The 16,821-nt window shown below is 39.4% G+C and overlaps 1 protein-coding gene across 1 annotated transcript in view; it reads left to right on the top strand.

Moving 5' to 3' along the window:
* Window positions 1-16,821, top strand: part of CELF2 (CUGBP, Elav-like family member 2) — a 257,535-nt gene that overhangs the window by 186,153 nt on the left and 54,561 nt on the right. Inside the window, exons 5-6 of the mRNA XM_010001271.1 lie at window positions 5,883-6,017; window positions 16,527-16,606. Coding sequence (XP_009999573.1) covers window positions 5,883-6,017; window positions 16,527-16,606 — 215 coding nt within the window. The remainder of the gene's footprint in view (window positions 1-5,882; window positions 6,018-16,526; window positions 16,607-16,821) is intronic.

The raw sequence follows: 16,821 nt of genomic DNA, 5'->3' as shown, positions 1-16,821 counted from the left end.
ATATGTTGTTAATTTGTCTACATGGGAGGATTTTGAAAAGATTTTATTTTTGAAAACTGTAACATCCCTGAAAGATTTTTAGAATCAGAATGGTTTGAGTTGGAAGGGACCTTAAAGATCAACTGGATCCAATCCTCTACAGCTCCCACAACTTTGTTGGGCAACTTGTTCCAGTTTGTACTGTGCCCTGTTCTGATCACCTCTAGTTTGACAACCTTTGTTTTGTGAGGTGGTTATTTTAATCTATCTGCAAAGTTTCAGTTAAGGATCACCTGCCAGAATAAGATGATTTCAAGACTTTGAAGGCTCCACCATTGCTAGATTCATCTCAACTGTCAATCACGCACAGTATTTGTCTATTTAAGAATATTTTTCCTTTTCCAAACAAAGACACTCTAATGTAGAAAAGCACATCAACACATGATTGACTTAAAGTTGTCTGTGGTCATTAACATGCTATGATTTAGCAAATACTCAAATGTTTCTTGGTTCAGGAGTTGAATACAGTCAACACTTTCAGGCACCTATCCTATGCTCTTAAATGGATCAATGCATCACCACTTCAGGGAAAATGACAAAATTATCTTCTTTTTTTTTTTTTTTTTTTTAAAGGGAAGGGGAGGGGGTGAGATGGGTGACCTTATAATTTTTCTTTTATTAGTGAAAACTTAGAGAAATAATTTTTAAATTCTAAGTGGCACAACTTTGCCTATTCAGAAGGAGCAATTAAAGGCCATATGTTCGGAATAACACATAGGAAAGTTGATAATTAATGCAGGCAGCTCCAGATCCAGGTGTGACTTTGGCAGATTGTGTGCAAGGCTTTTTCACAGACTTTCAGATAGAGATAAAAAGTCTGCTTTTTCCACTCTTCCCTTCTGGATGAAAAAAAAAATTTAAAATTAATAAACAACCATGAATATGTAATTAACTGTTTCTTTGTCTTCTCAAAAGAGAAGGCATCTTCTGGATGAAAAGTGCACTCTTTAATTGACTAGACTCCTAAAAAATGTATTAGAAAAGGATATAACTGTGATATTAGAGGACAGAGGGTTTAGAAGAGAGAAGGGAAGAGAAATCTTTAGGGAGATTTCCCATGATTATTACAGAGTTTAATTTTTTTTGTAGTGTACAGAGATAATCTCTACTCCTTTATCCTCCTGGGTTAGCACAGCCATCTCATACAGACTGCAAGAAACACTCATTACTGAAGCAAATTGAGTAAAGCAAAAAAATTAGATCTTTCAGGATTTTATTCTGGGCTATCAGAAGGCAGGAGGATTCAGTTTGAAAGAAGTCCCCCAGCAGAGGCTGGCTTCATCTCAGCTACATTTTGAAGGCTCACATAGCTCTCTGGCTTCAAACACAAAACCTAAGCACCCATACTAGTGCTGCAGAGCTAGTCTTGATGGAGTTAGGAGAAAATTAATCTCATATTAAAACAGGTGACTCCACTTCATCATGCAGAGCTCTTGCATTCGGGGTGAAGGTTCCCACCCCAAATCTAGGACGTTTAGCACTGGATGTGTCACATTAACTGCCTGGGCACCATAGCTGACTTGTGTTTGTAATGTATTTGAGTGGATTAGAGGTGAATCCCATAATTATTTAATCAAGATACTACACAGTTTCACACTTCCATTCATGTAACTAGAACTTCAGACCTTGTTCACTGTGATCTTCTGGCTGCTTCTACTTCATCACTGGCAGAGCACTCAGCCATCCCATCCTATTAGCTGCTTACAGGTGATTTTTATCTACTTCATGCCCTGAGAGTTGAGCAAAGCAGCCAGAAAGTGCAGCTAGGCCTATAAGCAAGGTTCAGAAATAAAAATCTCAAATGCTCACCAAAAAAATGCCATTAATTTTCTGGATGTTGAATTATTGAAACCTACCTCTAGTGTAGGAGAGACAATTATCAAGCAGTAGTGAAATGTTTATGTGATATGCGCACACCAGTGCTGACCCATGAGCTCTGTTATCCTGCCCCAGCCTTCTCCTTTGCCTGCTCTCACTGCCCAAAGCACTCCCGGCCCCCAAACTTTGCCCAGTCCCTCAGAGCTCACCTATTCCTTCTATCCTGCAGCTGGAGCTCAGCACATTATATGTTATCAAGATGAGCAAGTTTTGGGAGCCAGCTAGAAGGTAACAGCCCTCTTTATTGTCAATATTGAGTGGGACTCCCATAAAAGAAGCCATACCATCTTGCCAGGAGAGGTGAGATCAGTCACTCTTTGGAGGACCTGATTCTTGGCATTGGCAACAGCCAGCTGAGACTAAAACTGTACACCTACATGTAGATGAGTAAAGCCAGGCGAGATGGCTGTTGACTGCCATCCTTTCTCCAGATGGCAGCAGGTATCACCTTTCCCAATCTCCACGCTTTGTTGGGATGTGTGTGCTTAATGTTCAGACCCTTGTTTTACAGTCGATGGGAGCAACCCAACACGCTGGGACACATCAGCAGGCTGACGTGACGGGGGAGTTTGCTAACCTCTAAATACATTTGACCTGTACTTCTTGCAGTCTGTTGTCTATTTGATTCTCAAACCGTGCCTGCATGGCTGATAAGGATTCCTTTTAGAAGAAAAGAAGTGGCTGCCCAAAAATGCAGAGAAAAATCCAGCCAGCCAGTCTTAGAGAGGTGAAAAGGCATTCCTTTCTCTGCATGAGAATATATTGTTAAAAACTCTTTCAGCCTAGTAATATCAGATGCTTTATCAGATGGAGTGAAAACATGTCATTTTGGTCTTGACAATTGTCCCTTTAAATATTTTTTTTATGCTGGGCCCCCAGCCAAAAAATGAATAGCAATTTTCCTGAGCTTCAACACTGATCAGCATTGACTTATTGCACTGAATGCAGAGCACATCATCATATCAATATGTTTTGTGTACTCTGAGCATTCTTCATGAAATCTGCATTTTTAAGATGTATAGTACATGGGACCTGGATGTTTAATTTACTATAAAATCACCCTTGAGCTGAAAACCTGCAAATCATGTTCGTTAAATGGCATATTTATAGGTTTACTGGCAAAACTGAAGGAGGGCGGTGGGGAGTTTGTCATCTGTTACACTTTGGAAAATTAAAACAAAGCCTTCCCTTTCGCATCTCATTTCTTTTGAATCTCCATGGGAATCTCTGGTTTGAGTCTTTGTCCTTGCACCTAAGCAGGACCTGAGTAACCTGCTTTGGGGTGGCATGGTGGGCATTTGACCAACAGCTAGCAGCTATTTTTAAGAGGGTTGGGATGTAGTCACCATTAGGGTAGACCTATGTTGTATTTCAAGCCTAAAATCAACCCAAATTTAAACTGGCTGATAGTCGCTGACACACAGGCAGAAGTTAAGAGATTCATAACACAGAACAGAAGGCAATGCTTGGACCTGTGCTTGGCACCATGGCTGCCCCCAGCCTGACCTCAGTTTGTGGTATGGAGAAATCCATACCTGGAAGCCCAGTTTGGTCCCTTGCCTCCCTTCCATTTCCTGCACCTGGGCCATGGTGTGTGGCTGTTGTTGAGGGGACAGCCTGGCCAGGGACCTACTTCAAAGAGATTAGTCAAGGCAAAATAGGAATTGTAAGCAGCCAAGTTACAGGCATCCTTTCAGCCAGGAAAGTGACTGCCTAGACTCTCCTGGTAGCTGTGAGCAAGGCAATTCAATGTTACCATCCTTAAAATAATTGTTAGCAGCATCAAGGCCAAGTATGCATTATGAATCAGATGTAGTTTCAATGGAAGACATAAATGGAGAGAGACATTTTACAAGGGCATTTCGTGATAGGATGAGGGGGAACAGTTTCATACTGAAAGAGGGTAGATTTAGTTTGGATATTAGGAGAAAATTATCTTTTGTGAGGGTGGTGAGACACTGGCATAGGTTGCCCAGGGAAGTTGTGGATGCCCCATCCCTGGAAGTGTTCAAGGCCAGGTTGGATGGGGCTCTGAGCAACCTGCCCTACTGGGAGGTGTTCCTGCCCACGCAGTGGGGCTGGAACTAGATGATCTTTGAGGTCCCTTCCAACACAAACAGTTCTATGATTCTGTGATCCTATAAATATAAACAAACGTGTATACACACACACACACACATATATATAAAAATAAATAAAATAATAATAATCTCAACTTGCAGGTCTTATTTCCTATACTACATATTAAGCTCCTGATCTGTATATAAGTGGCTCATCCCATGATTTATTTATTTTTTTTTTTAACCCTTTCTGGAAGGTTTACCTGCATGTGGAACCTCAATATAAAGCATGAATGAAAATGCTGAGCCTTGAGGAATCTGCTGAGGAAAACTTATTCTCCTGGGTGCTATATTCATGCCAGTTTTCTTACAAGCTTGTATTGGGAGAAGCTGGGATTGTAGGGGCTGATTTCTGTTTTGGATTCTGAAAAATGCACTGTCTTGGTGCTTGCTTGTATAAAAGCTACAAATGCTTTTTCAAGTCAGCAATTCTGAGGAAAAATCACTTCAAACACCTCTCATGATCAATAAACATGAATCTCTTATTTTTATTGTTGAAATTATTAAATGCACTTAAAGTGTTGAAGTATAACAAATAAAATCCTATGAAAATAGATGCAGCTTCATCTTCCTCAGCTGCAATTTATTCCATTTGATAAACTCGTGCTAATACAGGAGAGAGAGTTGGGGGAGCAAGGCAAATTTTTTTCTTTTTTCTTTTTTTTTTTTTTCTAGTAAGCCCAGAAATGAAAATACTTCATTACAAAAATAATTTGCACAATAATAGAAATAAGTAAGTGCACTGCAGACTCTCTGGAGTAAAGCTTTCCTTCTCTCTTTGCTTCCCTGCAAACTCTGACAGTCTGCTCATTAACGGTGAATTGGATTTACATGCCATTTCAAGAGAGGAAGAAAGCACTGGTGTATATGTTGTATGAGAAGCACTTACATTTTTGGTTTAATATAGATGGGGAGGGTGCATTAACATTTGTATGTCTTGCCAGGATGAATTAGGTTTTGATAACCTGTTTCATTTTTTACAAGAGTCCCCAGATTTAATCCAGTAAATTTCAGTTTGATTAACAGGACTCCTGCAGCAGTCTCACTTTTACTAATTTTGGTGACAATGCAAATAGGAAATATTCTAGCAGTAATTCAGGTAAAGGCCCTTTTTCATGTTTTTTTGCAAACTCAGCATCATTATGAATCAAAGGATTTGGCTCTGGGAGAGAATTATGCAGCCCACTTGTTAAAGTGATGCTCTACACTATGCCTTGTGTCCTCCTGGAGGGGAGAGGGCTGTGTCAGTCTGAAAAAAAAGCCAGAAAATGTAATGCATTCTTTTACCAGGGCAGTTGTTACATTTCTGCTTTTTGAGTGCCATGCATTAAGTTGGTTGAAATTGAAAGCTCAGATAGGAACATTTCTCTCAAAACATTTATCAGGAATATTTTTCATTAGCTGCTATCATTACATGTGCCATCCCTTCTTCACCTTCACCCCTGTTGTGATTTTCATACATGAGGGAGATGAGGGAATTTATCTGAATTAAAAATCTATGCAAATATATCTTTAAAAGTCCCTCTAACAGGGGATGCTTTTTTCTTAGAAACCGTGATGAGGAGGCATATACAGAATGACTAAGGCAGCCAATTAATATGTTATATAAATAGCAAGCACCACTAGAAAAAAGAGAGAGACAGAAAATAAAATGAGAAATTTGGGATGGGGGAGGAAGGAAGGAAGGGAAGGGAGGTTGTAGTATAAAGTGTTTGCCTTAGGACTTGTCTTCAGTTACAGAGCCAGACTCACATGACTGGAGCTTGGTTTGATGTGGTAATGAAGCATTGGATCACAGGAAAAAGATGAAATGGCCTTTGCTCATTCATTATTTTTATCTTCTAGCTGTGGAAGACAGAAAATTGTTCATAGGAATGGTTTCAAAGAAGTGTAATGAGAATGATATCAGGGTGATGTTTTCTCCGTTCGGCCAGATAGAAGAATGCCGAATCCTTCGGGGACCGGATGGGCTGAGCAGAGGTGAGTGTGCAGTCTGTAAAGTCTCTTTCCTTAACTGCTAATTGGGAGCTGCATGTCACAGCCAGGGTAGGCTTAGCTGCTGTCTGCAGCTAGGGGTTATGCTGTAATATGTCCCACGTGATGAAGGAATCCACATGAACTTTGCACAGTGACTGAAATTATCACCTTTTATTTCCAGTGTCAGAAAGGTCTCGGTGCCAACATATTAACTTGTGTTATCGCCCTGTTTGTCAGCTGAAAAGGTTCCTTTGCACCCTGAGAAAACACCCTCAGTTTTCTGCTCTCACAAAATCAAAGATCCTTCCCTGACCCCATTTCTACTTTGTAGTATAAGGCCAAAAAATAACCAAGGGCTGCAAATTACTATTTGAAGGGATACAGGGTCATGGGAACTGGTCCATGTCATAGCACTGTCTCCTGCATTCCCATGTTTTCTATAACTATATGCAAAACTATAACTGAGAAGCAAAAAGGTTAGCTTGAGAGTTTTGCCTGGAAAACACTTTGTAAAAAAAAGCTTTTAAATCTTGTGCCTCTATCACAACCCACAAACCAGGGCAAAGGTGTAAAGCAGCACCACCAAGAGAGGTAAAGCAACTGACCTAAACTTTGGAAATGAAGTGCAGCACAGACTTCAGTAGCTGGTGATCCCTTTTGAGTGCAAAAGTGCCTTTTCAAGAAAGGCCCTCTGCAAGCATATTGAAAAGAAAATTAAATGTATATTGATGACCCAAGGCTACATATTAACTCCATGGTATATGGACCTGCAATTATTATCAGAGCGCAAAACTTCTCAAAAAGTTAGTGCCAGCTTGTGCTGAGTGGAAAAGAAAGTAGTAATAGTACCATCTCTCAGTGGGGAAGGATGCTGTGGTACTCTCCATGGTCAGTTAACAGCATAGGGAGTAAAGTAATTTTAAGTGTGGAGCTGTGAAAATATCACTTCTGATTCTATAGAAAAACAAAAACAACAAAACAAACAAAAAACATAGAAAGCACAGTTTATGCATTTTATTACATTTTCAAAAGGCACAGAAAAAATAATAGTACCCATTTTGCATATAGATATAGGTATAGAGCTAGATGTTTTTCTTTACTTTTGGATCTACTTGTTTCCAGTAGACTATAGAATCCACAGTATTTTGTGCAACAATTTGTGCATGGGGTTTCTTTGTTCTGTGTGTTGCCCAGCTTCATTAAAATGCCTATAAATTTCAGCAGGGGAAGTTGCAGATATTCTTATATCTCATGGCGCTGCTTGAAAGCACTTACTGTACTACTTCTGAATAATGACTTCTGGAAAAGACACTCTGACAATAAATAGGGAGCACCAAGAAAATGTATGACATTTATGCATGCTTAGTGGGTGATCCCAAAACTTTTGGGGCCAGGTTCAAGCAAGGAGAGACTCAAGATCATGTCTTTTGCCTTGGGAGAAAGCTAGAGGAAAGATCTGAGGTTGGTTCCTGCAGCTCAGTAATGAAAGTTAAGTGATGGAGTCAAGTGCTGTCATTATCTTTCTAGACCCAACACTGAGACAAAGCAAATATTTCCGATTTTCACTTATTTCATTTTGTAAGTAGCACAGGGAAGGGATGGTGAAAGACATGAGTGGGAAAGTAGCTAAGGAAATAAAAAGATTTGGGCATCAGATATTTTGATCCCCATAAAGATTTAATTGACTCCTCAGCATCACCCAACAAAGAAATGGATCTTTCCTGAGATGCATAGAAATCCCACTGTGTACTTGCTTTTATTCACCAGACACTGGACGTAGTACAAGCATAGAAAAGCTAATTATGAAATCCAACAGAGTAAGTGAGGTTGGTGGGGTAGTTTTGTTCTGCCCTGAATAGCCATCTCACAATAATCAGAAGCTGAGATTTTTACAGCATGTGACCAATGTATCAGGCAGAGCCTTAGAGTTAATGTGCTGCTCTCTTCTGCTGGAGGCTGAAGATCTCAGTCCAGGTAGGTCACACACCAGTAGCCAGAGCAGAGCTGTATCCTCTCTGCCACTTGGATTTATTTCGGTCACAATCACGATTGATATTCTCTCATGCCCTCATGCATCATGCCTTGTTAAACTTGAATTGCTTTCTACACACCCATGTTCACACTTGAAAATTAGTTCAGCTGTGCCAACCAGGTTTTCAGGCAGATGTTTATCAGCTTCACAAAACCACCACTCCATGAGAGAAGGCAAAGTGTTGGGAAAATGGTTGGTACTGCAGTTGAAATGAAAAGTGCTAAGGTAGATTTGCAATGGAGGGGGCTTGGCTGAAAAGTCCAGTGTGAAAAGCTGCTTCACTAAAGGAAGATGGAGAATTTTTACAGTTAAACCTTCATAATGAGTTCCAGTACTTAACAAGTTTTAATTCATGTTACTATTTCCAAGATGTGAGTTCCCTTTGCCGCAAACAGTATTTGTTTTCTCAGCATCCATCTGGATGTGCTTCCCTCTCAGCCACAGAGGGGTGAATGAAGAATAGTCACTGTCTTAGGAAAACACTGTCCTCACAGTGCCAGAGCCTTCAGGAATTCATGGTGCTCACAGCAGTGAGATTGAAATATGAGCCAGTAACTTCTGTTTGGCATTTCTTTTCAATTGCATAACAAGTGCACATCATGGTATCTTGGATGAAAAGAGCTTGAAAGTTACATCCATTGATATTTATGCCAACTTTCAAGCTTTGTTAAAGGGCTTATGCAAATTATCTTTATTACCAGCAGATAGTTGCGAAGAATAACACCGGGTTACACTATTCAACAGGAGAGTTTTGGTTTGTGCTGCTTTTGGTTTTTTTCTTAATAAAGGGTAAAAAGCTTTCAGTTGACTTTTAGGCTATGCCTACACTTCAACAGCAGCTGTACAGCTAGGATGGTGAAGGTCTGCTCTCAGCTCGTAGGCAGGGTGTAGGGTTGTAGTGTGCCACATGGCTTCAATAGGAGAAATCTCATCCTGTGGCATCAAAGGAAAATGTAACACTTTGTGATGAGTGTGATATAAGTGCTAAGATAAGGAGAGAGAGGGAGAGAGACTGAACTGGTTGTTTCTATTGTAGTTTCTATCCAAGAGTTGACAGAACTTTAATAAAGTCACACCCATTGCTGTCAGTACTGATAATGAACCATCAGCATTTCCACTCCAAATTCCTATTGTCAGCTGTTTGAAATTCATCTATAAAACATGACTCAAATAATGATATGAAGCTCCAGAAATGGAGAAGTATGTTTTAAAGAAACAGTATTTTTTTCCTTCAGTAATTTTTTTTCCCCTACTGTTGTTCGCTGCTGCATCTAAGAAATAAATGTTGTTTATATCTGTAACTTGTTATATTCCAGCCAGCTACAAGAAATAGGCAGCAACCAAAAGGCATCCCCTTCTGAAGGCTCTGGGATAGTCCTTGTGAAAATAGTCAGCTAGCAGTGAGTAATTCCTACATGTGAAAAGTATTAAAAAATAAAAATACCCTGTTGGCTGTAGAGATAAAGAAACCAGGGACTCAACAGCCACAGACACTGGCCTTCCCTTTAGCAGGGTTCTTGGGACTATCTAAAGAAGCGTGCCACTGCCTGTACTGTATTCATTATTCGAAGAGAAGGATTCAGCCTGCAGGGTTATTTAATCCAGCACTTTTTCTGAAGAGCTAAGTATGCTTTACAAAAATTCATGATTGTGATATCATGTGCTAAGCTTCATTATCATGAAAAAGCAGAAGTGAACTGCCTCAGATGATTAAGATTTTAAATCACTTACTGTAAACGGCTTAAGGAAACTTTCAGACCTCCTGACTCATTGCACTGTGTAATGTCTATGTGGCCACAGATGCCAACGCAGACATGATAGCTGGAGTGTGCAGAAATAGCCAGAAATACTCAAGTTTGATTTGTAGCTGTGCCACTAATGCACTGTATTGACTGTAGGTGAGTTGCTCTCTCATCATCTCCCTGTTGTCCCATTCCTTAAAATAGGGATAGCAATGCTCCTCTGCCTTTGTAAAACACCTATTTTTAGGTCAGTGGATCAATATCTCTGTATCGCTCTCAGAATTATTACTGTCCATAATGATGATTAAAAAAAAAAAATCCTCTTATGCTTATCACAGGAGCACCACACAGCAACTTACTCTACTGTACTGCTAAATGCAGATTTATATAACAGATACCAGAAAGAAGTCAACTGGGTTAATAGCATGCTCGGAAAAAAAGCCGCTAATAACACGTACAGACGGTTGGATACACCATAACAATTGTTGGAAAGCTCCAAATGCATATTCTTACATCTTCTAGGCTCCTAATTGTATGAATTTTTAACAAAACATCACCAGGCACATGGGACAAGTGAACATTTCTGCAGACGTTGATTATAGGGATATTTTTTTTCTTGCTTTGCTTTAAGAGCTGGTTAGAAGTAACATGGAGAGTTAGATCATGATCAGGCAGTTTAATTTCATGCAAAGCCATTCATACTTTCAGATTCAGGGTTTTTCTCGATGAATCAGTAAAAGAACATTAGTATTTGCATAATAATTAATTGTAGTGAAGGGTAGGTGAGGAGATTTTATATCTAATTCTTTTTCCTTATCAATATTTGCTGCTCTTTCATGAGCTCAAGTAACTTGAAATGCCAGCCATGACAACAGCCTGGATCAGGGGCCACCTGTGCGTGAGTCATGGGAAATGAGCATGGTACAAGTGCTGTACTTTTAGTTGCTTTTCAGAAACACCTCCATGCCTTGTTTCTTTTGCTGTGATGTGGTAACATTTTAATTCTTTCAAATCATCATGGCACATTTAATTTTCTTTTTCCTCTGCTGAAACTCTTTTGAAACTGGGAAGGAACAAACACATCCAAGTGACCAGTGTCTCTGGTGGCCTTTGGCCAATAACTACATCTCAGATTTCCATTACTGCAGCTTTGCAGCAACCTCTCCCCAGAGTGAAGTCTGAAATGAAATAATTTATAAGAGTTTTTATTCCAATGACAGGGTCATTGAGGCACTGTTAGAGAATGTGGTCTTTGTTACCCGTTTGATTCTGGTTTTGTGTAAATTGCAGTTACAGAAGTCTGTACTTTGCAGCATGGTTAATTAACCGTGCAATTAGAAACATTTTGAAGGAACCGTTAACTTCAGGAAATTTAAAATCTAGAAACTGTCATGTGGTCGATAGTCCAGAGAAGTCAGTAAAGCCAAAGAGATGAGGCATGTTAACAGGACATGCATCTTGTTACCTTTTGGTGCTTGAAATGCATAAACTGAAAAGCTTCACTGTGGCTTTTTCAAAATGTTTTAGAGCTGAGTTGTTGCGCTTGGTCTCAGACATGTTGGTGTGTGTCTTAAGCAATAACTAATGACAAACCGTCTGTACAATACACAATCTAATGTCTTAATTTGTAACTGAAATGTATTTTAACCTCTAAGATGGATTTGAGGGTGATGTCTTCATTAGAAGGCTGTTTCCCAGGCTGGACCTTCCTTCAGACTGTACAATACTAACACAGTGTAGAAAAGGGAAGTCTACTTTGCAATCTCAGATAGAAATATTTTAACACAACTGGAGCTTATTTTTATCAATTTCCATAGCTTTTTATTTGAACCTTATCTTTTCTTTAAATAGAGGCTTTCATCTCAGAGGATCCCAGATGCTTCTTGCAGGAGTATTTTGGCAGCTTTTCAGTATTGTTTCTTCACAGAAAGTCAAGAAAAACCTTGTTTATGGTGAACTAGGAAGCTGTAGTGCAACCATTACATCACCTGCTGTGCAGCCACCATACGTAGTACTGTGATTGCTCGGATGACTTTGAAAATCTCTGGAGCCTTCTTCTGTGTCAGCAGGGTCCCTATGTATGGTTTTTTTATTTATTGATTACATCTGCCTGTCTTTCATCTCCAGAACTTTAAAGCCATGGTTTTTAAACTTCCATTTTTAACTTTAGGCTCAATTCAAAAGTGTCTAGGGGTTTTGCATCTCCTCTTGGTGTCATTGAGGGTTTGGGGGCTTTGAAACCTCTGGTAGACCACACTAGTTTTATGTGGGAGGTTTCTTATGTAGGTATGAAATCAGACCCCTTACCTTGAGGCCTCCATATTTAAAAACGTTCTACTTCACTTGCAGCTCACAAGTACTGATGTTGTGTTTGACTGTGTGTGAACTGCTGACTGAATGTTTCAAACATTCGGTTTGAGATGAGAAGAATCAAGTGAAGCAGATGAAATGGAGCAGTGCTAAGCTTTTTTAAATATTTGCAATAATTCAATCACTTGAGCATTGAGCCCTAGGTTTGGGACAGCACGGGTTGAGGAAGAAGCTTTTCTGATTTTACAACCTCTTCAAAACTCTCTTTCAGTTCAGGAGGGGGGTAAGGACCAATCCCATGAGTTTAGATGTTCTTTCAGCAGAGATGGCAAATGTGATAATGTACTCCAAAATCTCCTCTGCAGCAGGGCTAGGTGCCACCCTGTCATTCTGTCTGGAAGAGAAAATTACTTTGAGAAGCCTTTTCCCTGTCAGTTATTTCTCTGGTGTACAGGGTGAGAAGGTAGCCTTGGAGAAGCAACTAAAACTTAGACCTCCTTTCTGCCTCCCCTTTCGTTCTTGTTAGTGACCCCTGACATTTTGAAAGTAGGGGTGATAAATAATTGCAAGGTCACTTGCAGTTTGGCCATATTTACAAAACTATCTTCTTTTTTTTTTTTTTTTTTTTTTTTTGTGGTTAGCTGGCTGGTGGTACAAAACAAAGTCATTTCAAGGAATTAGCTAGAAATATCACCATCTTCATGTTTTCTCTCCCAGAGAGCTCCATAGCTCCAGTAAGAAGGGAATAATTGAGCATCAGGACTCAGTATGATAAAACAGTAGTAATTTGCTTGTAGCTGTTGGTCTAGAAGATCTCAGCCCACGGCACTACAATCAATGCAGTGTTTCATAGGATGGGGTAAAAGGCTGTTGAAATTTTTCTTGTTTCCTTGCACCACGAGGCATGAAATCTGATTAGTCTTGTCCTCTTGTAATTGTGATTTACGGTCCTAAAGCTAGCAGTATGTTCCCAAAAGACCACCTCTGTCCATGAGATACAGTGAGTAAGTGTGCTGAAACTGGTTTTCCCAGCCCCTCAGAAGCTACTGCAGAAAGAGTACAGGATGGTTCAGGCAAAGCTCATCTGGCTTAAATGAGTGAAATCCAGTGTATTTAAACATGGGCTTCTGATTAGATCCTAGGTGCCCAACAAAACCAGCTTCCTAGAGTGCATAGGTACCCCACATAGAAAATTAAAGGCACTGCCATCAACTATGGCAGAGCCTAAGCATCTCAGAAGAGCTTTTCTCAATACTTGCATTATATCTGCAACTTCACTGATTGGATGTTAAATGAATGTTAAATGAATGAAAGTTCAGTGACTGAGTTAAGTGGACTGAATCCTATGATAGAAGCTTAGCTCCCCTCCACTGTGGCAGTCTGGTCAGGAAGGAAAGGATCCCATGGTTCACACATAAAAGAATATATGTGTACACTTAATAAATTTGCGTATTTTGCAAGTGTCCAGGTTTGGTAGCTGAAAAACTAACCCTTGAATGTGAGCAGATGTAGCAATGTCCATTTAAATTAGCTAGCATTTAATTGGGGTGCTTGATGCTACCAACTGAAGGTCTGGGTTTTCAAATAATTTAGAAGATTGTGTACTGAATTTTTACCTTGGTTGTTGAGGCAAGTAGGATATTTACTGTGCAAACGGCCACTGTCCATTGGGGGGAAGTGGCCTGCTGACTGGAGATAACAAGGGGACCTAACCTTGTAGCCTCTGGCTGGCAAACTGTAATTAAAATGCAGTCCCGTCTTCTCAGTGGAATGCTGTTTCTGAATGCACATATTCAAGCTGCATAACCTCATTCATCAGGCATTCCCCTTGCCCAGAGAACAAGTTTCTTTTAAATTGGGAGCTCGCTATATGGCACTTTACAGAGATCTGCTACCAAGGTCTTTTCACTCCAGAACAAAGGCAACGGGATCCACGCGGAATGATTTGGGCTGAGGAACGAGGCAGGAGGTTTTGTGGCAGCGTTGGGCACTGAGAGTCCCCAACAGCTGAGCTTTGTGGTTTAAAAGAGAAAAAGCTTAAGGGAGGGAAGAGAGAGCCTGCTTTATCTTGAGAGGAGCACAGCTTTATTTCTTTGCTGATTCACATGTCTTTTGAGACCTGCTAATTGCAACATCTCTCAGTAAGTTACTTACAGCAGTACTGCTGGGTAGAAATTGTGATAAATGCATAAACTGTGTCTTATTGATATTTGTTGACATTTTACATGCTTCTGATGCATTCTAAACCTCCATTCAGTAATTGTCACTATGGTACACACTCCTGGATAATGAGAGGGAAAGAAGTGAATGAAGCAGTTTCTTGACCATTATAAACAATATTATTCAAAGCTCTGTATGGGGTTTCTTGCCTGCCCTCCAGTGTATCTCTATTTGTGCTCATCCCCCATTGAATTTGCAGGACAATAAATGAAAAAGCTTGGTGTTATTTCCTCTGTTAATGATAATAACAGAAATGTTTTTTAAAGCGATTACTTTGAGACTGATGGTAAATTTGAGCCTCTTTAATTTTAGTGCACAGCAGCAATATGGAAACTAGCAGAGGTACTGTAGTTTATTTACCCTTCTACTGCACATTTTGTCTAGATTGCTGTACAGACAGCTGTTGTGTTACATCATTTTCTCTGACAGAAATTTGTTGCTGAATAAGAATAGTATAGCAATGCATAGCGTGGCGAAACAGCAGTAAGACATCATCAGCTGTTATGTTACCTGAGAAATATGTAGTCATAACAGTGCCATGAAGCTTGCATAAAAGAATTCAGACTTCTGATTTTATCATGCTCACTTATCAGTCAGAGGTACATCAGTCAGATTAGGTTCTCTTGGATCAAGGGCCTTTACATTAAAGAGAAGAAAAAAAATACCGCATGATGCAAAAATGCATTGACTTTATTTTCATGAGTAGATGTAGTGCTTTTGGGTAATGATCAGGCATTGCTTTCTCTTACTGTTGTTTGATTAAAATGTGAATACAGTCTTGACTTGATAATCTTACCAGGTACATGCAGAACAAAAAGAAAAGGTATTTTGTGCCTCAAATTGATTTGCATAAACCAAACAATCTGCTGCTTGTTGGATTGCAAAATGGTTTATTTTGCCCATTGGCCACAGGGGCAACAATATTGTATTTTTTATGCCAGAATGTAGCTCTCATGCATTAGCTCCAAAATGACAATATGCTTTAGCCTCTCAGTGCTTAGATTTGCTTCATTTGGAAATCTTTTAAGTAGTAATAATAATAATGTTTTGAGGAAATTGAGTGGAACACTAAATTATTCTCTGAAACCTAAGTTCAAACTGTGCAAGGCTAAGGGAGCTGAAAATCAATGCACTTTTAAAGTCATTAGAGATCACAAGTGAAATAAGTCTGTGTTGCTTTAGCTAAGCTTTTAGTGTGCCATGGTATTATTACAAAATCAGCCTGAATCTGCATTAATTTCACAGTCTTTTTCTTTAAGATACCCAAGGGTGCATGAAGAATAAAATGTAAATCTCAGAAGGCAATGTTTTTATTAGTCAAAAGGGCAGTGAGTCATGCACTGAAAAAGTTGACCAGTACCATGCCCAGAGTAGGGATGACTGATAATAGTAAAAGGGTGGAAAAATAACCCAAGCATTAGCCTACTGGCTTTTCATTACAATTTAAAAGGCTGAGAAAGGAGAAAAGTGGTTGTTTAGGTATTCATGCATATAGCTTCAGAATTGTTTGAGTTGTTGGTAGCTTTCATAGATCAAATAATTGTACTTAGGACTCGGAGAAATAAAAATCATAAACAGTTTTATTTTTAGTATGTTATTTTCTTAAATGTTGAAATTCCACCTACATTACTGAATTTTGTCTGAGTCTTTTCACACTTAGTCAGAGGGTACACAGTGGAGTCTTTCTTCATCCTTACTTGTATGGTTGTTCTTGGTGCATCACTGAAATATATGACTTCATGGGCTTCTTTAAATTCCCAGTTCAACTGCCAGTGATGCCAGTCATTTATTTAGTATCCAGAATTTACCTGCACAAAAGCCCTAGCAAGCAATTGTTAATGCATGGTCTGAATAGACCAAACTATGCAAACCAAAGTCTACATAAAAGTCTTACTTATTTTAAACCCTGTGGCTAAAGAACAAAAATAAATTAAATAAAATAAGATAAAATTTAAAAATTTTTTTAAAAAATGAAAAAACCCTTTCTTCTCACCCATCCCCACCTAATTTTTTTTCTTTCATCTATGGTCAGATTAGCAAGTCAGCACTGTCGATAAATAAACTAGAGAAGTTGTTTATTTTTATGTACTACTGAGAACAGTGTCGTCTTGTGGCCGTTCTCGTAGACTGTGTTGGTTTAACAAGCGTCCAACCCTTTTGTCTTGTTGTTTTTTGTCTTTCCTGCTCCCTGTCCCCTTGTTCCCACAGGCTGTGCGTTTGTCACATTTTCTACAAGGGCAATGGCACAGAATGCAATCAAAGCCATGCACCAGTCTCAGACCATGGAGGTACAGTACTGTATCATTTGCCCTTTCTTTGTTTTCTTTGTGCAAATGATTGCGAATGGTAAAGCCATGCTCTCCTGGACCAGATCAGACACATGACAATCACAGATTTAAACTTTTTACCAACTCACTCTACCTCTCATTATGAAGCTTATTTTTCTTTATGACCTGGAAGAACACAGTAAGGTTGCTGTGGTACCCAAACACAGCTCTTGATC

The sequence above is a fragment of the Chaetura pelagica genome, unplaced genomic scaffold (assembly GCF_000747805.2).
Source record: "Chaetura pelagica isolate M959 unplaced genomic scaffold, ChaPel_1.0 scaffold66, whole genome shotgun sequence".
NCBI classification, from domain to species: Eukaryota; Metazoa; Chordata; class Aves; order Apodiformes; family Apodidae; genus Chaetura; species Chaetura pelagica.
The sequence above is the reverse complement of the archived record's forward strand: the minus strand, read 5'-3'. Positions and strand labels throughout refer to the sequence as shown.